This window comes from Haliotis rubra, unplaced genomic scaffold, assembly GCF_003918875.1.
Source record: "Haliotis rubra isolate DU_JTF1 unplaced genomic scaffold, ASM391887v1 Scf842, whole genome shotgun sequence".
NCBI lineage: Eukaryota > Metazoa > Mollusca > Gastropoda > Lepetellida > Haliotidae > Haliotis > Haliotis rubra.
Window position 1 is genome coordinate 140,852 of NW_025767571.1, and position 24,409 is coordinate 165,260.

The 24,409-nt window shown below is 38.5% G+C and overlaps 1 protein-coding gene and 1 long non-coding RNA gene across 3 annotated transcripts in view; both read right to left on the reverse strand.

The window, feature by feature from the left end:
- Positions 1-23,236, reverse strand: part of LOC124262523 (fibrillin-1-like) — a gene marked incomplete at its 3' end in the record, with an annotated part of 45,399 nt that extends 22,163 nt beyond the window's left edge. The window contains exons 1-3 of the mRNA XM_046697030.1: positions 22,775-23,236; positions 19,254-19,376; positions 18,772-18,894 (exon numbers count right to left, since the gene is read on the reverse strand). Of these exons, the coding sequence (XP_046552986.1) occupies positions 18,772-18,894; positions 19,254-19,376; positions 22,775-23,099 (571 nt within the window). The remainder of the gene's footprint in view (positions 1-18,771; positions 18,895-19,253; positions 19,377-22,774) is intronic.
- On the reverse strand, positions 1,148-7,075 carry LOC124262527. 2 transcript variants are annotated; one of them, XR_006894622.1, is made up of 4 exons: positions 7,036-7,075; positions 2,228-2,344; positions 1,279-1,609; positions 1,148-1,235 (listed from the first exon to the last, which is right to left on the reverse strand). It is a non-coding gene; the product is annotated as an uncharacterized LOC124262527 (long non-coding RNA). The 2 variants fall into 2 exon arrangements; XR_006894621.1 differs by having other exon boundaries at positions 1,156-1,609.
- Positions 23,237-24,409: the final 1,173 nt, after the last annotated feature.

Below are 24,409 nucleotides of genomic sequence, written 5' to 3' on the forward strand. Positions count from 1 at the left end.
TATTATCGATTACACAATGTTAATATCGATAATCATCAATAACGATTCTCATCAACGATATTTCCAATTATCGTCATTATTAGCCAGCCCTATATTGTATCTATACTCTGGTATTGGTCTGAGAGTTGAGGTACAAACCTTTGAACATTTATTGAAAATGTTTAGATATATTTTTGAAGGGTCCAATTGTAAATACCTGTCAAAGTGTGACAAGTACTGGCGTAGACTGTTCCAGTTGGATACCTGGAGATTGTCAGTGTTATACGTGTATAATGTTAACATCTCTGGATGATGTTGCAGGGACTACTTGGTGTTCATGTACAAGAAGTATTTATGCCAGCATTGATTTGGTGATGCATTGCTCTCCCAAGATATTTGAGAAGTAAATGTCTTCATATCGATGTTCAAGCAAATATTGTATGATTGTCGTTCTGAAGATGGGTGTTATACAGTCCAAATGTGTTCAGTGTGTGAGTTGTATGGTGAAAACAATGTTAAATGTGGACATATATGTTTGAGGATATCTGCTGTAAATATGGAAAATTCCATGGATCGCTTTACATTTAATAACTTTAGACCAGCTGTACAGACATGAAGGCATAATAACATTAATTATGCTGATTTCTAATTTGTAATTAATTGTACTCATGATAATATATCCCTTGTAGAATCCGAATTCCATGTACCACTGTGTACCTCAAAATTTAATGTTTATACGAACGGACGATTCGTATACAGACGATTGATCATTAAGCAACTTGTCAGAATACTTGACTCTGATGTCCCGTGAAAAACTTTATATCCATTCTGAATTAACAAAAAATGAAACAAGCGTGAAAAAAGTACGTCAGAGGTTGTGTGTGATTTCGACCTTGGACACACTAAGCATAATGACGCTGAAAGAATTTGCATCTTTTCCACGTCACTAAGCACAGTGACGCTGAAAGTATTTGCGTCCTTTCTACGTCACTAAGCACATTGACGCTGAAAGTATTTGCGTCCTTTCCACGTCACTAAGCACAGTGACGCTGAAAGTATTTGCATCAAATCCACGTCACTAAGTACAGTGACCTGAAGGTATTTGCGTCCTTTCCACGTCACTAAGCAGTGACGCATTGCATCAAATCCACGTCACTAAGTACAGTGACCTGAAGGTATTTGCGTCCTTTCCACGTCACTAAGCACAGTGACGCTGAAAGTATTTGCATCAAATCCACGTCACTAAGTACAGTGACCTGAAGGTATTTGCGTCCTTTCCACGTCACTAAGCACAATGACGCTGAAAGTATTTGCGTCCTTTCCACGTCACTAAGCACAATGACGCTGATAGTATTTGCGTGCTTTCCACGTCACTAAGCACAGTGACGCTGATAGTATTTGCATCCCGTCCACGCTGACCATTTGGAGGCTGGAACTTCAGTTTTACTAACTGCTGAAAGGTAACACTTGCCGCTCCAGAGCTCGAAGGTCTTGCAGATGAAGGACGAGGCCTTCAAGCAGTAGTCTCTGCAAGCGCTGTAGGTGTTGACGCTTTTAACGGCGTTGTTGTAGCCAGAAATGCAGTAGGTGGTTGATTGGTGGCTGAAGTCAGTACCGTAGTTGCTGCATGCTGAAAACATAACTTCAGTGAGTGAGTTTAGTTTTACGATACCTTTAGCAATATTTCAAATTGGCGACTGACGCCCAAGGTTTCAATAAAGGAAGTAAACGTGTAGGTTTCGCCTAACTGACACGCCGCGATATGCAATGTTTGGAGCTAGATCTTTTGGTGAAGCAGGTCCAGTTCTCTGGAGCAGAATACCTCATCACCCAAGATCAGAACAACAGCTTTCCACTTTCAAAGCCCAGCTAAAGACTCACTTATACAGAGAAGCAGTCAATCTGTAACTGTTGCCTGAGGTATTTTTTCCTGGAACTGATGCGCTTTTGAGCAGCTTCTGCTGGATTCTAGCGCTCTATAAATGTTTATATATATACTTCCCATCTAAAGTTTAGACTCATTCTTAAAACACTCACTATATGTTATGTACATATATATGGTTACACGAACACAACCATTATTGGCATGAGTATATCATATAGAGGTTACTAGGCTCATGTCGCAAAATAACCTCTATTACTAATACCAGCTTTGCATTTGATACGTCATATCTCAAAACATACGGTTTCTATTGTATTAGTTTCCGTAGCATTTGGTAATAGACAACACAATGAGTAATGCTGTTACTGGTGACGCAGGTGCCGGAAGTGTTGTCGTAGCTGTAGCCAACGTCACAGTCGCACAGGCCTGAGGAGCAGATGAAGTTGTCTCGGATACAGTCTGAAGTCTGTGTACATATTTGTCCTGGAACAAAATGGGATGTCGTAAACGGATCGGTGAGTAGATGGTGGGTGGAGAGCCTAAACTACATGAATATAAGTTATAACATGTAAAAACCTTGTGTTTTTTTCAATAGCTCTTTGAAAATACTGTACGTAACCGCTTCAACAGCATACGACTGGAAGCAATAATATATCCGTCGTCAAGGCAACGAATATTCGACGTTTTCTGTAAGCACTGCAACTGAAGCTCCTTACAGCGAAACGGCCTTCTCAGTATTTCAAGTTCATAATTGATGGAATCGGGTGTCGCTTTCAATAAAGTAGATGTTGATTGATTGAAACATATTTTATTCAATTAAGAAACGGATTGGGCACAAGTTATCCAACTTAAATAAGCCCTCTCCACATAGTTACAAGTGTATATTACCAAACAGTTCAACAAGAGGCAGACAAAGGGTATAGATATGTACAGACAGAGTTATTTAAATCGTTTAGTGTTATGGATGTAGATATGTACACTTTTAAAAACATTCTGATTTTCGCTAAGCGAGAGACCTGCATTGCCATTTAAGATGAGATTAATATCAATACATGCTCTATTATTCACTATATTTTCTAAAGAGGTTAACATTTGTTCTCTTTGAATTATATATAATGGACATTCAAGAAAATAATGAAAAGCATTTTCACAATTATGGCCACACTGACAAAGTGCATCATTTCTAACATTAATTCTGAATAAATCATAGTTAAGTGTACTTGTCATATATCTTAATCTTGTATGCAAAACATTTAGTTTCCTTTTCCCATATGAGAAATATACGGGTGCACATTTTTGTTTCACATGACCTGCAGTTTTTAAAGACACAACAGATTTACTGTTTCTGATAGCTAAGGGGATGTTATTCCACAGTTTAATTGTTGATGAAAAAAGGATAGAGTCGAATAGCGTAGTCTTGTACACGGTTGAGTGTAATTACTGGAGTTTCTTAATTCATAATTTGTTCGACTACCTACTACAGGAGGGAGTACATCATCAAGAAAACTTGGAGCAAGGCCTGTATGTATCTTATAAAATAACGATATTTTTTTCACCCTTCTTCTCTCAGATAGTAAATCCCATCTCGTTTCAAAGTATAATGATCTAGAAGAAGCATATCTCTGCAGACCAGTAACTATACGAGCCGCTTCAAGTTGTAACTTTTCTAATCTATTAGATTCTTCAATAGAACACCCGTCCCATACTTCAGATGCGTACTCGAAATGTGGTCTTTTGAATACAGTATATATGCTTGACAATGTTGTTCTATTCAGGAGAAACGTCAACTTTCGAAATGCTCCAATCATTTTAGAAGTCTTTTTAACAATACTTTCAATATGATGGTGCCAACCCCCATTACATGAAAATGTTAGTCCCAAATGTTTATGAAAGTCAACTGGTTTTACATGACAATTGTCAAATTTCAAATTAATGTCAGTTTGGCCATCTTTCGTCGTAAATAGCATAGCTTCCGTTTTGTCCGGATTATAAGAAATTAGCCAGTCCTTTGCCAAATTACATAATATTTGTAGATTTTCTTTCATTATTCTTTCCATCAACTGCTTTTCTTTTGACAAGGCTCCCAGTGACGTGTCGTCAGCGAAAAGCCGAGTTATACAATGTAGTTTATCTGCTATCTCATTTACATACACAATGAAAAGAAAGGGACCTAAAACTGATCCCTGTGGAACTCCTGCTTTTAAAACCAAAGGCTTAGATAACGAGCCGTGAACAGAAACTGATTGATTGCGACCACTTACATAACTATCAAACCAATCAAGTAACTTTCCACTTACTCCAGTACCTCTCCAATTTAAGCATAAGCCCTCTGTGCCAAACTCTATCAAAGGCCTTAGATACATCACAAAAGACTATACAATAGTGTTCTTTGTTATCTAGTGATATACAGATTTGGTTATAAATTTCAACAAGTTGTTGTCCAGTAGAGTGGCCTCTCCGGAATCCACATTGATATTTATATAACAAATCATTTGAAATGAAGAAATTGTAAATATGTTTAAATACAACTCTTTCAAACAGCTTCCCAACACAACTTATAAGTGAAATAGGGCGATAATTTGATACAATTGAGTGATCACCCTTCTTGAATAGGGGCATAACATTTGCATATTTCCATTGGCTAGGATATACTGATAAATTAAATAACATGTTAAATAATATGCACAGTACTGGGCTTATAGACTCGACCGTTTTTCTGATGACAAATCTGGTCTGGTCCAGCAGCTTTCTTGAGAGGTAGACATTTAATTATGTCGGAGATCTCATTAACTTCTATTATAATGTTATCTATAACGGCATCCGTGCGCCTGTCAAAATGTGGTATAGATTTGTTATCTGCACCAGTCAGATTAGCTACAGATTCGAAATATTGATTTAGCATGTTGGCTTTATCTACATCTGAATAAGCTGATGGACTTTCCTCAATAACACTTCTTTTTAGAGCGGGAATAGTAGAAGCGGAACCTGACGTCTTGATCAAACCGCGTAATATTTTCCAATATGATGATTTATTTTCTCCATAAAGTTCGAATAAAAACTCATCAAGATTAGAATAAAAATGTTCTTTTGCATAACATTTCATGTTATTAACGTTATTTCGTTGTTTTTGGTACTTCAAAATATCAGACTCTTTCTGTGTTCTGATGGCTCTTTTCCGTAGTCGATCCCGCTTCCTACTTTCACGTCTAATATTTGAATCATACCATGGTTTGTCATTAGGTCTTATCATCACAATTCTAGAAGGAATACATTGTTTGGTATAATCATTAAAACGTTCATAAAATGCATAGCAAGTATCATCAATATTAGAACAGTCACTAAACAATGACAACCAATCAGTATTGCTAATAAGTGCGTTCAGCTTCTCATAGTCACAATCTTTGTAACACCAGACCTTTCTAGGATATGCAATCTTAGTTGATACATACACATCTAGGCTGACAAACGTGCCTTTGTGATCACTTATAGTTCTGTCAAAATCGATAACACCACTTTCTACAACCTCAACATCATCACTGACTATAATTGGATCTGGTAGTGTGCTGGTTGTCCTCGTCACCCTAGTAGGTTCTGTTATAACGTTACATAAGATTTTTCTGTTTAGGATATCTGTTAAATTAAGTTTAGATACAGAAAGTAGATTTTCATTCAAATCACCAACAATAGTAACTTTACTTGAAATATCTAAAGCACCTTCGATACTATTATCGAATCTTCCCCAAAAATTAGATGTATTACTTTCTGGTCTATAAACGGTACATAAGATGAGTGGTTTTGTGGAAGCGATAATTTAACCCAAATGGACTCATCAAATGTTTGCAGACGAAAACACAAAAGCAATATGAGTTTAGCACGCACAAAATGACCAAGCATAGTTATTTTGCAATGTGATTACAGTGACGACCATGTTGGTGGTGAGGTCGCTGAATGGATTGATGAATGTCATCGAATCTCGATCGCATAGATCCATGATCCCGGTGGCAATCACTGGATTGTCTGACCTGATTACTTACAGACGCCGTCATCAAGCTGGAATATTGATCACCGCAGCGTTAAACAACAAACACAAACAATGCGTCTTGATTTTATGTCCCTTTCCCACGGCAGGATCCGCTGGATGTATGATTTCAAAATGCAGATTCACCTTTAATATGTCCTTGCTCTTTCAACCACAGGGGATCTCAAGACCATACCCAAATATTTTTCCCTTGAGACCTTACTGGAATCCCATTCCATGAAATAAAAGGAAGTTTAACTTCATGATCAGAGACGCGTTACACCTAAGTGTCATGTTCGTTGCCATCCACTTTTATCTGATAAATTGCATCGTGTTTGGATTTCTTTATGTTAAACGAACAGGCCTCTCAAAATACTGCTCAGACTAACAGAATACAATATGCTTTCCTACGCACCAAAAAAGAATGACACCCGATAAGAGGGCACACAAGAGATCAGCAAAGCCGATCAAAGCAAGTTAATCCATTGTTGTATTGTTAAATGCCTATTGGTGTGGAACTTAGCCCCCAGGCTCTGATCGATACAGCTGTCTGTACACGAAGTCATTTCAGACATCAGAAGCATTTTGCACTTATGCTGGAACCTTGTAGATTTCCAATTAATTTTTTTGTCAGCTGCCGCAAAACAAACTTACAAAAGCACGAAACATACACAAATCATACTTGACTAGACTGACAGTCGATAACTACGGAAACCTACTGGTGCCAAGTCAGTAGCATAATTTTTTTTAATCAGAATCACAATTGTTAAATGACGAAAGAGTACTCGGAATTTCGGGGTAATGAAAGAGAAAAAAAGAGAAAAGAAACATCGAATGAAGGTGTGCTAGTGGGCAAGTCGATTGTAAGTACCACCAGGCTCCGCCGCAGACCTCTGTCCAGTAAGAATGGATTCTTCCGTCAGCTGTCCAAAAGCAGGGAGTTAACACTTTTAACTTAAAATAGGAAGGTTCACATCAATATATCCTGTCTTTTTCCCCCCACTTACCCCTACACACACACACACACACACAGTTTCATGTGTTTCACTTTCAAATTCCATTCAAAGTTCAAAAGACAGTTTGGAAGTCAGAAAAGATCCTTTGACATACAAAGACCAGGATGCTTTCCTTTGATACATTGAAATCAAACCCTTACCTTTGATTGCTTTCGGGTTGCAGGTCACACCGTCTCCTTCGTACATGTCGTTACAGCGGCATGTGTAGGACCCTTGACTGTTGGTGCAGTCGGCGTTGACGTGACAGACGCCGGGGGTACTACACTCGTTATTGTCTGAAATACAGGCAATACAGCCACTGTAGTCGATATGTTTTAAGCCACGACAGGCAACAGGGCCGGCACAGTCAATATAGTTAGTACAGTCAATACAGTCAAGACATTCCATATAGTCAATACATTCAATATAGTCAATATATTCAATACAGTCAATATATTCCATACAGTCAATGCAGTCAACACATTCCATACAGTCAATATATTCCATACAGTAAATACAGTCAATATTCCATAAAGTCAATACATTCCATAAAGTCAATACATATTCCATACAGTCATTGCAGTCAACACATTACATACAGTCAATAAAGTCAATATATTCCATACAGTCAATACCGCCAATATATTCCATACAGTCATTGCAGTCAACACATTACATACAGTCAATAAAGTCAATATATTCCATACAGTCAATACTGTCAATATATTCCATACAGTCATTGCAGTCAACACATTACATACAGTCAATACAGTCAATACATTACATATAGTCAATATATTCCATACAGTCATTGCAGTCAACACATTACATACAGTCAATACATTACATACAGTCAATACAGTCAATATATTCCATACAGTCAATACCGTCAATATATTCCATACAGTCATTGCAGTCAACACATTACATACAGTCAATACAGTCAATACATTACATACAGTCAATATATTCCATACAGTCATTGCAGTCAACACATTACATACAGTCAACACATTACATACAGTCAATACAGTCAATACAGTCAGTATATATATTCCATACAGTCACATTACATACAGTCAATCATTCCATACAGTCAGTCAACACATTTACAACACAGTCCATACAGTCACCGCAGTCAACACATTACATACAGTCAATACATTACATACAGTCAATACAGTCAATACATTACATACAGTCAATATATTCCATACAGTCATTGTAGTCAACACATTACATACAGTCAATACATTCCATACAGTCAATACAGTCAATACATTCCATACAGTCAGTGCAGGCAATACATTCCATACAGTCAATATAGTCAATATATTCCATACAGTCAATACAGTCAATATATTCCCTGCAGTCAAAGCGTTTTGTGTTAAAACATTACCCAAATGAAAACACACGAGTGTAAATGATTTTAGCAGATTTTTAGTAAACTCGAAAGTTCCCTCAGGCACACATGGTTACATATATATTTACATATATTTACTAGCACATTTGACACAGTTTTCAATATTAAAACACTGTTGTTTACCCGCTAGCAAATGCCAACACAAAGACGTACAAACTCACCAACACAATACGCGATGTATTCTTCATTACAGGCCAGGATTAGTCTGAATGGATACCGAGCATCGTCGATGTACTATGCAACTCTTTCATTAAAAGTATGGTAAAAACCAATCCGTATTTTCAACACTAATTGTTAGATGTATCCAACCCTAATACACGCCCATGTTTTATGATTGTCACTAAACGAAGTACACAAATTATGGTTATTCGATGGAAATGTATTTGCTAAACTCGACAACTGTTTTAATATTGTTTTTGCTGACGTTTGTAGTATTTTTTATCCAATCCGATCGTAAAGTTTATTGTTTAGTTTGCTCAGCAGAATATTTGTTTGTTCTTCCTTAAAACCTTCACTCAGCAGTAATGGAACAAAATGACACCCGTCTGTAAATAATGGCGTCAAGACCAGGTAAATTGTCCATCGATTTCATGAACAGTTTCCCACGCAATGACACAAAGTCAGCCGCCTGGCAAATCAATTAGCTCAACCCGTAGGACAACACACTGCTTTCCTGGTGTAGACGATAGAGCATCAGCTCGCATACCAGAAGGTCGGGATCGATCACCAGGTCGTCATAAATACATATGAAACACGTGGTTTCTTCTGATTTACAACGCCCCAACTCAAAAACAAATATCAAAGAATGGTCAAAAATATATTTATTTATATTTGTTTGCAAGTTCATTCGCCTTTATCAACAAAACAGATTTAACCATTTTTAGCTTCCATTTAAAAATAATAACCTTAACTGAATTATCGGTCTGCGTAGATGTTTTCCAGAGCCCTTGGACAAAACAATACTATCAGTAAACAGTAGAATAGAATTTGCAGTAGTTTCAGACTTTTTTACTTTGAACAAACCCATCGTGTTATCTGCGTGTTATCTGTCCAACACAGAAGCAAATATATGAAGGTGGCTTGCAAATAATTGAGTATACACCAGACAATCCAGTGATCGGTTTTGTGAGCAACGATCAATGCCGTTATGTGAATCTTAACAAAAGGTGGGGATAGGAGATAACAACTAAAATTAACAATAAACATCATTTGTACCATGATTAAGGTGAATATTTCACCTGGTAAACGTCAAATGCATTACAAAACATTCAATCGTAGCATCATACGACCATTATGTAGTATTCTTACAATAGCAGTGAATGAGTGAGTATGGTTTTACGCCGCTTTTAGCAATATTCCAGCAATATCACAGCGGCGGACACTAGAAATGGGCTTCATACATTGTACCCATGTAGGGAATCGAACCAGGGCCTTCGGCGTGACGAGCGAACGCTTTAACCTCTAGGCTACCACACGTTCGCCATTACAAAAGTAACGCAACGTACCTGCGCATGTGTTTCCGTCGCCATTAAAGCCAGGTTTACACGCACACGAGTAGGACCCGACAATGTTGGTGCACTCTGCATTTGGGTCACAGTTGTTGGATCCTGTGTCACACTCGTTCTCGTCTGAAAAACAACAAAACGCAAACAGCTAACCCACAGGAGACAATCGAAGCTGAACCAGACAAGGATTTGTCTGAATGAACAACAATATGTACCAACGCAGCATCGTATCCCAATGAAACATTGCGTAGATCGATGCTCATGCTGTTGATCCCTGGATTCTCTGGTCAAAACTCGAATATTTACAGACCGCCGCCATAAAGCTGAAATATTGCTGAGAGCGGTGTTAAACAACAAACCAACAAACCAACCAACGTTAAGAAATTGAATTCTGCGCTTCGTGATTATGTTACCCTCTCTATGGGTCCGAATCCTGGATCGGTCTCAACTAAAATAAGTGCTAGAATCTGTAAGAGAGCTAATCTCAAATATAACCTATGTTACATTTGACCACTTTATAAAAGGCATTGTGTATTCCTAGCTTACACAAGGTACATTTGAGAAGCTGTGGTGGCTGAGTGGGATAGACCGCTGGTTTTGTGTGCTTCAGATTATGTGCATTATTCAGAGTGTGGGTTTGAATCCCGGATGGAACTGAACCCCCCAAAGTATTTAACATCGTACTTTACTTAGACAAAATAATCCGATATAAGACATATACACATTTACCCAGCACTACCAACGTTCTATGTGATAAATAAGAAAGCACTACAAGATGCTTTTAAAACCTAATTCCGTATATTAAAACGATACCTGTAGCGTACTTTATTCTAATTAAAATACCAAAGAAAAACAAACAAAAATAACCCCAAAACGACAACAACAAAAAAACAACGAAATTGATATTCGATAACTATTTACTTGCAATCTGAAACAAAACACAAAACGTGAATATCAACAATGCCGGAAAATATGGTTACCATGACTACTCTACCAATCTGATGATCAGTTCTCAAACAACGTTTGTTGTGATTATATCAACCACCGCTGGCGACCACTGTACTGGTTTAGCCTCCAATCTCCTCGCTATGGTAATCAAGCGTAATTTCCTGCAGATTTTGAACAGGGGGGTTTCTAGCTCGAACTTCGCGTCCAAGACAGCCCCAGATATATTCGATAGGGTTCATGTCGGGGTTCCGCGTGGGCCATTGTATCGTCTCGATGTCTTTTTTCCGAAAATGGTCTCAAGAATGGTGCGTGTTGTAGGCATCATCATCGTACAACTGGCAAATGATGGTCATCAAAATGTGGCACAAAATGTATCAAGTACTTCCGGTTGATAAAGCTGACAATTGAGTGTCCAAAATACTGTAACGAGACGCAATCTGCAGTCATACGAAATGCAACCCCACATCCACAGCTAAGATTTAGCTGCATGGATCATCAGTTGGTTATATCGCTCGTTACGACGTCTGAATACTCGACAGCGGTCGCCGGTAACGCTTAGAATGTAGCGACTTTCATCAGACCATGGAACCCTACACCATGTTTTCATGGAGCCTGCACCACGCTTGACATTCCTGCCTGTGCCGATATGTGAGGATGAGACGTCTGATCGGATGACATGCCCTCAGACCAGTATATATTCCCCGTTATAAAACACATAGAGAAACTTTGTTAGCTAACATAAGTGATATTTTACAAAATATATATTTACCAGATATATGTCTTATTTTATATAGCAATGCAGGCCTTTCAATTAAAGTAAATCACAATATCATGTCTATCGTTAATCAAACTAAACGATTTCTCTGTTCATCTTAAACTGTTATATTCTCAAACTCAAGATCTCTCATTTGTATCTTCTCTGTTCTCTGTTTTATGCATATGTAATTCATATCATGTAAATATAATTGTTGTAAATATTGGGAGAGGGATTCATTAAGTTGGATAACTTGTGCCCAATCCTTTTCTTCAATGAATAAAATATGTGTAAATAGAAAATCCCACTCTCCATTGCCGGGGCAGTTCTTCCGCATAAGCCAAGGTCCTCCGTTTTCCCAGACGAAGTAGGACTCGGTCATCACGAACCTTGGTCTTCCAGGACGATCCAGGACCTCACCGATAGCCACGTGCTTCCTGACAGCTCGACGAATAATCGTGTGGTTAATGTTCAAGTCACCACCGATATTGTGTCAGGACATCCCCGAATTTATAGTACTAATCAGTTAAAAAAACCTGTAGTCCGCATCTTGCATATATGACATGTATACCACTAGTGCATGACTTGCGACCCATAGCTTTTGGGAGACTGTGTGAAGCACGTGCGGTACATGTGCATTTCAGTATACTTGGAAATGATCGCCTGTTTGGACCCCAATTTGAACAATTGCCCTGGGATTAATCAATGCTCATGTTTATATTTTACTTTCTTGAAAATGACATCCTACAGAGAGATTTCTAAGTTGGATAACTTGTGTCCAATCCTTTTGTTGAATGAATAAAATATGTTTCGATGAACGATATCCTACGTACGTGTGTGACGCTACTTAGTATGGCACATATATACTATAGCATATTACTTGGGGATATGCTTTACCGACACATATGCATGGGATGTCATTAAGTCAAAAACATCCGGGTTACTAAGAAGACCCGGGTTAGAACTCGTCTTCAGAAACCCATGCACGTTGTAAGAGGCGACTAACGGGATCGGGTGGTCAGGCTCTCTGGCTTGGTTGACACATGTCATCGGTTCCCAATTGCATGGATCGATGCTCATGCTGTTGAACATTGGATTGTCTGGTCCAGACTCGATTATTGACAGACCGACGCCATATAGCTGGAATATTGCTGTTTGCATCAAACAAACCAACTTAGTGTTTGTTCTGGTACATGAAGTTTGGCTTTTATATTTCATGATCCACTTTTGTTCTTTATAAACCGAACCGGTGTTTTGAAGCGAAACTATTAGCACTTGATGAAGTTTCATAAGCAACACATCCTTGACAATTCTCCAAAGACAGAAGCCCATTGTGGTGTAACGTTTATACATTGTCCAGGCATATTGAAGCTGTTTGCTCGGCTAGGTACTCAGAAAGCTGCCAAGCTTGCAGTCTACAGTATGTATAATACGCAAAAGGGGGACGTTCAGCTGATTACGGCCTAATCCCTCGAAGTTTGAACAGTCAGCAGTGCCGATCCGTCGAATCATGCTTGAGTGGTTCTGTGCTAATCGGTCGAAGTTCAGACCGTGTTAACACACTGAGAGAGTCTAAGATCATTAATTAAGGGGTCGGCTTGTATAGGATTAGACTACATGTTTTCTTAAACAGTTCCGCTTCCACTGTGTGCCAAGCTTAGTGTCAGCAAGCTTATTTGTCCATTTGACAATATCGTCAATAATTTCAGGACAGAGTGAAGGCTTCCACTGGATTTTGATTGGCGACTTCTCCATTCGCCTGACGATTACATTTCTCTGAGGCGTTCGAGTTAATGGCATTGAACTGGGTCCTTGAACCACTGACTTCAAGATCACAGTGCTCATCCGTCGAATGCATTTTACTACTTTGTAATAAAAAATTCAACGGATCTGTACGCGACCGTTCAGCTTTGCTGGGAAATGCTATTGTTATTTTTTCGCTAAAGTGACTCCAAATTTACCTTTGTGTCTTCTCGGGTCGTGCACTCTGTCCATATACTCAATTCTCACATGAATATAGTCAGGTTTGCGCATGGGTGAGTCTTCACGTTTGTTGATTGCCCTTTTGATTTTTTATGTTAACGATTTTGTTTTACGTAAACCAATAATACCATGGACATTTTTCATTTTCGCTAATGTCTTCTGACGATTTGCTAAAAAATCTTCAACATTATTTCTTTTAGGGCTGTACGGTATTGCCCGTATATCGCAATACACCTTTCAAACGAAATATATTGCAATTAATTCACAAAACAGCATACTTTAAATACTTTACTTTAAATTTAATAAAAATGGAATATACAATCCCTCAAAATCAAATCTGAATTCGAAATTCCTGTTATCACAACCATAACATGTATTTTAGGGCTTTACTATTTAAAATATAGACTCTGCATGTGCAATCAGTGTCACTCAGCCAAACACTGAAGCTCCCAATATATTGCAACACGTATCGGAATACGGGTACCAGAATCACAATATATTGCAATGCAATATAATTTCCCGATACTCAGCCCTACTGGGTGAGTGGGTATAGGATTACGTCGCTTTTAGCAATATTCCAGCAATATCACGGCGGGGGGACACCAGAAATGGGCTTCACACATTGTACCCATGTGGGGAATAGAACACGAGCGACTGCTTTAACTACCACACAACCCTGGTATTTGGACACGCAACAACTAAACTGACGTACAAAAGAAAGTACACACCTGGAGCTTTTGGATTACTTTCCAAAAAGCGACGTAAATGTTTGGAAAAGAGTTTTTAAAGTGATATATATATATAAGTCACAAACTTTCCTAATATGTTGCCAAAACACCACAGATATCGTGCCAAATTGCGAAGTTGCCAGTCAAAATCACAACACTTTTCAAATAATCCCCAAACACCAGGGCCCGGTTGTTCAATACTCGGTTATCTTAACCGCCGGTTAACTCCTAACGACCGGTTAAATCCTTAACCGGCCATTAGGTAACCGAACGTTAAATATGCGTTGTTCAAAACATGGTTAGTCATGCCGTTAGCTAACGTCGCCGTCAAAGTTTAATAGTGTGGTTAACGTCACTGGTTAGCTTTCATATATCCCACAATTCCGTTTTCTGTTTACTTCCGGATTACCAAAAATGGAATCGCGAAATGTCGCCTGCACCCCAAGGAATAAGAGAAGTCGAAAGTCCTCTGCTGACGATGAGAGTGTAATCCAGTCAATGGTTGAGACCAACTCTATAGTTTATCATAGGCATGCGAATGTCGTAGTGCCACGAACGCTTGTATTGGAACACAAGATTCCAGACGTTTGCATATATATTTCAAAGACATATGATCCGAGCTCTGTGCGGGACTGACTTCAATTCCGACAACAGAAAAGACAGCTATAGATAAAATATGATGAAATCACTGAAAATACAGGTAATATTAATAGTAGAAGCATGTTTTCAGTGGATAGAATATTTACAAATATTACACACAGGAGTTACGCTTAGACGGCAACAGTCTTAATGAATCTTTGAATTCCCACAAGACCTATCGCTCACTTTTCACTCCTTAAATTGTCATGACTGTATGGCCAAGTCATTAAGATGCTATCAATATCATTTATTAATTATTTGCCAAGTCTGTCAAAAATTGTAATGTATGTATGAACACACATTGCCAAATCTTTAACATCAAACAATATAAATGTTGTGACAATAATACCATTAGCTTTTTATCTGAAATATGCATTCCATGCCAATAGAAACGTATATGTTACTAGCACCACGTGAAAGTAATCAAAATGTAATTGTACTATAGGCCCCAGGGCCAACACTGCTGAATAAAATCGATCTATTATTCGACCTTACTGTTGACAGGAATCTCATAAATAAAACTGCAATGTCGTCATTATCTGAACGCCTTTACAGACGCATATTCCGGAAAGATGTCTTGAAAAACATGAAGCTGCGTCTAATTTATAGATGAACATAATTTCCTCGATACTCAAATTTCCTCGATACTCATTAATCAGATGAACCTTCATTTAGTTCAATTCACAAGTGACTGCAGAAAATGCATAATTCATTTGAATGACTTCAAGGTCGGAAAACATGTATCATATTTCATAAGTGTATTATAGAACGCCGTAGTAGATGAACATAATTTCCTCGATACTCATTGATGAGATGAACCTCCATTTAGTTCAATTCACAAGTGACTATAGAAAATGCATAGATAGTTCTTTTCAATGTCTTCAAGGACGGAAAACATGTATTATATTTCATAAGTGTATTATAGAACGCTGCAACGATTCGGCAGAGAAATACTATTGTGCCATTGTATTCCTTATATAAAATACATCAGTGTATAACATTAGCATTCAGATATTGTTATAAAATAAGTTTAAAATTCCAAACATTATCGTGTAAAATGACAAGAGATAGTGTTGTGTTCGCTGTGACAAAAAGGTTTCGATATTCAAATATAACAATTAATCAAAGTGACTACGAAGTAGTTCTGCATCACTCACAACTAACAACGTTTCGCGGAGGCCGGTATTGAAACACCAATTACATCACATATATTTCATATTCAGCGGCGACAAATGCATCACTGAATTCTAAGGCTGGGACGGGTACTACGGTACTCGAATCCGGGTCGGGTACAGCTGGAATCGAGTCCTATTTCTAGGAATCGGGTACCCGGAAAGGGAGAGAGCTCTGTAATGACAAGGGCAGACAATAGCTTGTCCTTTTCATTTTTGACGTAACACACATTTACATCATTGAGTGAGTGAGTGAGTGAGTGAGTTTAGTTTTACGCCGCACTCAGCAATATTCAAGCTATATGGCGGGGGTCTGTAAATAATCAAGTCTGGACGAGACAATCCAGTGATCAACAACATGAGCATCGATGTGTGCAATTGGGATACGATGACATGTGTCAACCAAGTCAGCGAGTCTGACCACCCGATCCTGTTAGTCGCCTCTTACGACATGCATGGGTTACTGAAGATCAATATTCTAACCCGGAAATTCACGTGTTTTAACATCATTGGTATTGTCCGATTAATGGAGCATAGTTTTAATGACTGTAATTTATCTATGCATGTGCAGTGTGTAGTTAAGTTACAGTAGCAGCAGGAACGAAACGTTCGTTGTTATAACGAGGAGTGTAAGTAATGGTGTTACTCTCTATATTGGTTAAACAGACGTAAATTAAATAGCTTGAGGTCAGTTTTAATGTCTTATTACCAACTGTTCAAGTTTTCTGTAATAGTCTCTGTCAAATCGTGATTGAATATTCAGAGGTTAACCCGAATGTATTTCTTACATTTCCAGGTACTCGAATCCGATTCGGATAAGTACATGCGGGTACTCGATTCCATTGTTTCCTACTCGTCCCAGCCCTACTGAATTCCTCATACATTTTAGAATATAATTGCAACTGGTCTTGTCACCAAGTGTCTAGATAAACTGAAACGAAAGATATTGGGGGTGGAAACAACTGCTGTGGTCGAAAGACAACACCTGTTTGAAATGTAAAAAAAATAATTTCAGACTTTATACTGTGTAGCATTTTCTCAAATTTCAGACACCCATTTGCATGGAAAGAGCATAGTAGCAAGAAATAGGAAATTAAAAATAGATGCAATACAGGAATGTGATGTGTTTATAAGAAACTGTCAAGTTTCTCTGTAGCGTGACGCCATGACTGACGCAACATCATGCAGAACGACAACGGTAATAATCGGCATTTCTGGCCGCTTCTTCTCTTTCTTAAAATGAAAACGATAAAAACATGTAACAATACACAGATAGTCAGAATCATTCTGATTACTTACATCTCATATTTATGTACAAACGATCCCTGAATCAAGGGAAGGGTCCTCGCAAAACCCATGTCAGCCGCCATGTTTTAAGAAATCTCAACGGTAGTGATGTCATACGTCAACATTGTTGTACATATTAGGCAATTTCTATGAGGTGAAGGTCGGTAGAATAAGAGCATACACAATCACCATATCCCGCCGATTACACTTTCAGTATCATAATGTAATCATTCGGATATTTTTTCATGAAACTAATTTAATTATCTACATTTAGTCTTGTTCAATATCATATCATACGTGGGTATAGGGTGTACGTGTTTGATTCTTTGAAAGTGTTTGTTTGAATAATATTTACAGAAGAAATTCACACATGTAGTGTAGTAAAACATATATAAACCTTTACACATGTGTTTATAGATGAAACGTAGGCATCATTTTCTTTTACAACATGTACTTTAGTTCCTATGAAGTGCATAGTTACAGTTTCGTATGAAACTCTTCGTCAGAATAATTTCCAATATCGAAGTCCAGTCCACGATACACCCTATCCTTTCTTTGCTGAACTGGCATCATGAAAGCAGTGAACGCCATTTGCGAGTTAATAGGTGTGTTAACTTAACATCACGTTAACAACCTGCTTAAAGTTAACAGAGTTTTGAACAACAAGATAACCCTCTGTTATTAGTTAACGGTCGGTTAAATGTACTTAACGGCTGGTTAAAAGATAACCGAGTTTTGAACAACCGGGCCCAGGTGTGTACTTTCTTTTATACGTCAGTTTATCTCAACGTGATATTATACGTCATCTAAGCCAAGAGGTAATTGATGAGTTCTTTGGAGGACATTTAGACGTGATGACCATTGGTTAAAACCTCTATGGATATAAATTTATTTGTTAAATGTACCGCTTCATTTCCATGGCTATATTGATGTCGTATGAGATTTTTAAGGGCATTTAGAAGCTAATTGATATTTGAAGCATGCATGTTGAATTTGGATGGCCAACAGTGAGAAGTGCGTTCCCTAAGCTTGACTAAATGCTTTCGGTGTCTTACGAATTTTTGAAAGGTATTTAGAAGCTATTTAATGTTTGAAACATGCAGCTTGAATTTGGATGGCCAACAGTGTGAAGACTTGGGTTCCCTGCCCAACTGCCCAACACTGGGTTCGAATCCCGACTGGCCCTGACCACGTTACTGGGTTTGTTGGCACCTCTGATGACGGTATATGCAGAAATTCAAGACGTGTTAAGCCAAGTCATTCGTTTGCAAGGAATATTCAGGGTGTACACATTGTTCAAGGTGTAGGCATAACATTCAAGGGAAAAAGTGAACTTGACACTGAAATCAAGTATTCACCATGACAACCGTCTTGGTAATCACCGGACTCAACGACATTTCAAAAATGCGAAGATAACGATAAGAAAGAGGATATATTGAAGAGCAGAAAGAACGGCACCTGTGCATGTCCTTCCGTCGCCAGTGAAGCCAGATTTACACGCACACGAGTAGGACCCGACAATGTTGGTGCAGTCTGCATTTGTGCTACAGTTGGTGGACCCGGTATCACATTCGTTCTCATCTGAAATAGGCAAAACTGAATGTTTTGTATGCCGTAGTCAGCTATGTCACTGCAAATAACGGAATCTTGAGCAGAACAGGATTTGCCAGAATGAAGATTTGCTGGAAGGACAGGCACCATACACTCTAATCATTCTCAGACATAGACACCACTAAACCACTGTTATTCAGCATAACTATGAAGCACTGATACCTAGGCCCCAGTGGTGGGGAGATTAACGCCAATACATAAAACTGTATGGAAACACTGGGTTACTAAAGATCAATTCTATCCCGGATCTTCACGGGTCGCTGGCCATTCCGAAGTTGTCACGCCTAACGTTATGGTTTGATATAGTGTCAGTAACTTCTTTAACTCACCTGAGCACGTAACGCCATCGCCTGAGAAACCCGGGTTGCACATACAGGCGTCATCGTGACGTTTGTCCAGACAAACAGCATTGACATCGCATGTGCCGACACTGTCTGCACAACTGTCTGGATCTGAAACATGAGAAAATGAGTGTCGTCTCTTGCCGGATTTTGCTCAAAGTTGAATTAAAACTATTTCCGTTATAACACATCAGAATGTACATCGTTAAACAGACAAACCGGTGGTTGATATAATGAACAACAAATCTGACCACTTGCTACAAACATACACAAAGCATGACTCAATTGGGGATGTAAAAATCCTGATATATCAGTTGTAGTGTAATCCTAGTATACCAGTTGTAGTGTAATCCTGGTATACCAGATGTTGTGTAATCCTGGTATACCAATTGTAGTGTAATCCTGGTATACCAGGTGTAGTGTGATCCCGGTATACAAGTTGTAGTGTAGTCCTGGTATACCAGATGTAGTGCAATCATGGTATACCAGATGTAGTGTAATCCTGGTATACCAGCTGTAGTGTAATCCTGGTATACCAGATGTAGTTAATCCTGGTATACCAGGTGTAGTGTAATCCTGGTATACCAGGTGTAGTGTAATCCTGGTATACCATTGTAGTGTAATCCTGGTATACCAGTTGTAGTGTAATCCTGGTATACCAGATGTAGTGTAATCCTGGTATACCAGCTGTAGTGCAATCATGGTATACCAGCTGTAGTGTAATCATGGTATACCAGATGTAGTGTAATCCTGGTATACCAGATGTAGTGTAATCCTGGTATACCAGCTGTAGTGTAATCCTGGTATACCAGCTGTAGTGTAATCATGGTATACCAGATGTAGTGTAATCCTGGTATACCAGCTGTAGTGCAATCCTGGTATACCAGCTGTAGTGCAATCATGGTATACCAGATGTAGTGCAATCATGGTATACCAGATGTAGTGTAATCCTGGTATACCAGCTGTAGTGCAATCATGGTATACCAGATGTAGTGTAATCCTGGTATACCAGATGTAGTGTAATCCCGGTATACCAGATGTAGTGTAATCCTGGTATACCAGATGTAGTGTAATCCTGGTATACCAGTTGTAGTGTAATCCTGGTATACCAATTGTAGTGTAATCCTGGTATACCAGCTGTAGTGTAATCCTGGTATACCAGTTGTAGTGCAATCATGGTATACCAGATGTAGTGTAATCCTGGTATACCAATTGTAGTGTAATCCTGGTATACCAGATGTAGTGTAATCCTGGTATACCAGTTGTAGTGCAATCATGGTATACCAGCTGTAGTGTAATCCTGGTATACCAGATGTAGTGTAATCCTGGTATACCAGTTGTAGTGCAATCCTGGTATACCAGCTGTAGTGTAATCCTGGTATACCAGATGTAGTGTAATCCTGGTATACCAGCTGTAGTGTAATCCTGGTATACCAGATGTAGTGTAATCCTAGTATACCAGCTGTAGTGCAATCATGGTATACCAGCTGTAGTGTAATCCTGGTATACCAATTGTAGTGTAATCCTGGTATACCTGGTAATCCTGGTATACCAGTTGTAGTGCAATCCTGGTATACCAGTTGTAGTGTAATCCTGGTAACCATGGTATACCAGCTGTAGTGTAATCCTGGTATACCAGATGTAGTGTAATCCTGGTATACCAGATGTAGTGTAATCCTGGTATACCAGATGTAGTGTAATCCTGGTATACCAGCTGTAGTGTAATCCTGGTATACCAGCTGTAGTGTAATCCTGGTATACCAGCTGTAGTGTAATCCTGGTATACCAGTTGTAGTGTAATCCTGGTATACCAGATGTAGTGTAATCCTGGTATACCAACTGTAGTGTAATCCTGGTATACCAGCTGTAGTGTAATCCTGGTATACCAAATGTAGTGTAATCCTGGTATACCAGCTGTAGTGTAATCCTGGTATACCAGCTGTAGTGTAATCCTGGTATACCAGCTGTAGTGTAATCCTGGTATACCAGCTGTAGTGTAATCCTGGTATACCAGATGTAGTGTAATCCTGGTATACCAGATGTAGTGTAATCCTGGTATACCAGATGTAGTGTAATCCTGGTATACCAGATGTAGTGTAATCCTGGTATACCAGATGTAGTGTAATCCTGGTATGCCAGGTGCAGTGTAATCCTGGTATACCAGCTGTAGTGTAATCCTGCTATACCATTTGTAGCGTAATCATGGTATACCAGATGTAGTGTAATCCTGGTATATCAGCTGTAGTGTAGTCCCGGTATACCAGCTGTAGTGTAATCTTGGTATACCAGCTGTAGTGTAATCCTGGTATACCAACTGTACTGTAATCCTGGTATACCAACTGTAGTGTAATCCTGGCATATCAACTGTAGTGTAATCCTGGTAGTCCAGATGTAGTGTAATCCTGGTATACCAAATGTAGTGTAATCCTGGTATACCAGGTTTAGTGTAATCCCAACCTATAACACAATTTTGAAATAATCATCTTGAGGAACTCTCTTTCTCAATATAGGATATAATATATTTCGTATTTTATTTTCTGAGTAAAATACAGACACTAGTACTTCAAAGTGAGACACCTCATCTTTCGAAGCTGTAAACTCATGTAAATCACACTTTTTACTACAGTCCTGCAAAGGTTATCCTCAGACTCACCTCTCAGTCCTGGAAACTGTCCTTAATCACTCCAGATGTTTCTGCCTAATACTGAAAACTTTGAAACATCTGCAGGGACAGACTATTCTAAATCTGGCTAACTTAAAAAAGTCTTCATTCAAAGCTCTCGCTTAAAACCACAAATGTAACTATGGTGATCCACAGATGATCTCTCCTATTTTTGCAAACCTGAAATGTGCTTCCTTAAAGCCTCTGCATCTCTGTACATGCTCTCACTCTCTTTCTACAAGAAACTTGACAAGATCATCCACATATACTCTCTGCTAGTCTTGTAAACTTTTAATGTTTTACCTAAGAGGCTCTCTCTCAGTACTAGATATTTGGAAAGACTATCCTCAGGCTGTCTTGGTCTCTTTTTCTGGCTGTCTTTCTATACTAGATACTTGCAAAGTTAAAACAATCTTCCTTAAAGGCTCACTTTCAATACTAATTTAGATAGTTGAAAAAGCCATCTTCAGACAGTCTCTCTCATTACTGGATGCTCTCTCCTAATCTTGGAAACTTTACTGTTTTACCTTATAGCCTCTCTCTTTCTCAGTACTAGATACCTGAAAAGATCATCCTCATTCTCTGTCGCCCCCGATACTAGATGATCATCCACAAATACTCACTCCTAATCTTGCAAACGTGAAATGTGCTTCCTTAGAAGCTCACTCTCAGTACTTTATACTTGAAGATCATCCTCGGGCACACTCTTTCAATACTAGATACTGAAGGGATCATGCTCTGTCTTCCAATACTAAACATTTGAAAGGATCACCTTCGGACACACCTATCAAAACACCATCACGCAGAAATAATGACCATATTTCCGGCAACTGACAATGTAACCTACCCTTCAGTTGCAGGTACGCTGCCGCGCTGGTGGATCTTCTGGTGTAGGAATCCTTCATGTGAGTTAAATATTTAAAACACGAAGACGTGTCTTCATCAAACACTATAGAAAGACAATTCACATTATAAAAGCAATCCACAGCACATGTCAAGTAATTAATGGCGTTGTGACTTCCTAGCGTATACACTTCATACACGAATCCGTTCAATGATGGCGACTTTTCAAACTGATCTATTCCACAACTGTTGTTCATGACGAAATATGAAGAAACTCCTCTCGAAACGAACACAAAATAGAAAAGAAAAGACCACCATTTGAAAACCATTTCAAATAATCACGTAGCTCTTATCCGTCTACATAAGAAGATGATCCATATGGATTTGATGATAACTGATGAGGTATCCAGAATGTAAGTCAATGGGGAATGTTCACAGAGCGAGAGGCCAAAACGTCAACTGTTTGAAATCAACTCTTCCTAAAGGGTTTGAAAATCAATCAAAAAGTCACGGATCAGTTAAATGTTTGCATGTGAGATGCGTGAGAACAACTGTGGAACAAAATCAATGAATCATCACCATGGGCCTTACACTGCTCCTTTGTTTCATTTCTGTGAGTTAACAGTAGGGTGTGTATCAGTAAATAAATTGTGTAGCAATATATTGTGATTTTGGTACCCACATTCCTGTCCGTTTTGCGATATTTTGGGAGCTTCAGTGTTTGACTGTGTGGCATTGATTGTACATGCAGAGCTTATTTTCGACATACTAAAGCCCTAAAATACATGTTATGGTTGTGAAAACAGGAATCTAGAATTTAGATTTGAATTTTAGGGATTCTTTTTTTAATTTATAAAATTTAAACTAATGTATGTAATGTATGCTATTTTGTTAATTAATTACAACTTCAGTGTGAATGAAAGTCCGTGCAGATTTTAACTTAAACCATAGAGATAATCACAAAATTTTATATATTTCATATCTGATCTGATTAAAGCCTACAAACCAGCAGGAACTCTACGTTCCCAAACCAAAACTCTACTCCATGTTCCCATGCTAAAAACATCCCGCTATGGGGAGAGAAAATTTGCATATCCAGCCACTAAAGCCTGGAACGCTCTGCCCCAGTACCTCAAAGACTGTGAATCATTGTCATCGTTTGAGACCCAACCCAAAACCTTTCTGTTCAGACTTGCCTTCTCTGTGTAACTTCTCTCATCTCCTCTCGGACATGTGTGCTTAGAGCACGTATTGTGCATGGATTTGAAGCGTTACAAGTGGACTATTATTATTTTGTTTATGTTGCCCAATATACCGGTTCTGACAAACCAAAAAATATTTGCACTACGCATCGTTTGAAAGGCGCATTGCCATATACCGGTAATACAAGTGTTAGGATTTGGTTAAAATCTTATAATTGATGATTGGTTCATTACAACCGATCAATCATCGAAAATAATTGGTTAGCGTCATGCATCAAGTTTTCCTGGTTATGTTTGTTAATGCACAAAAAATAAAGAAATAACATGTACTTCTTTCGGGGATTTTGGTGCAAATTTTAAAAAATGCATTTACAAATTTCTCATCTTTAAAGGATGACTAGTATGCTAAGGAGATAAATTTCCAGGAGTCTTTAAGA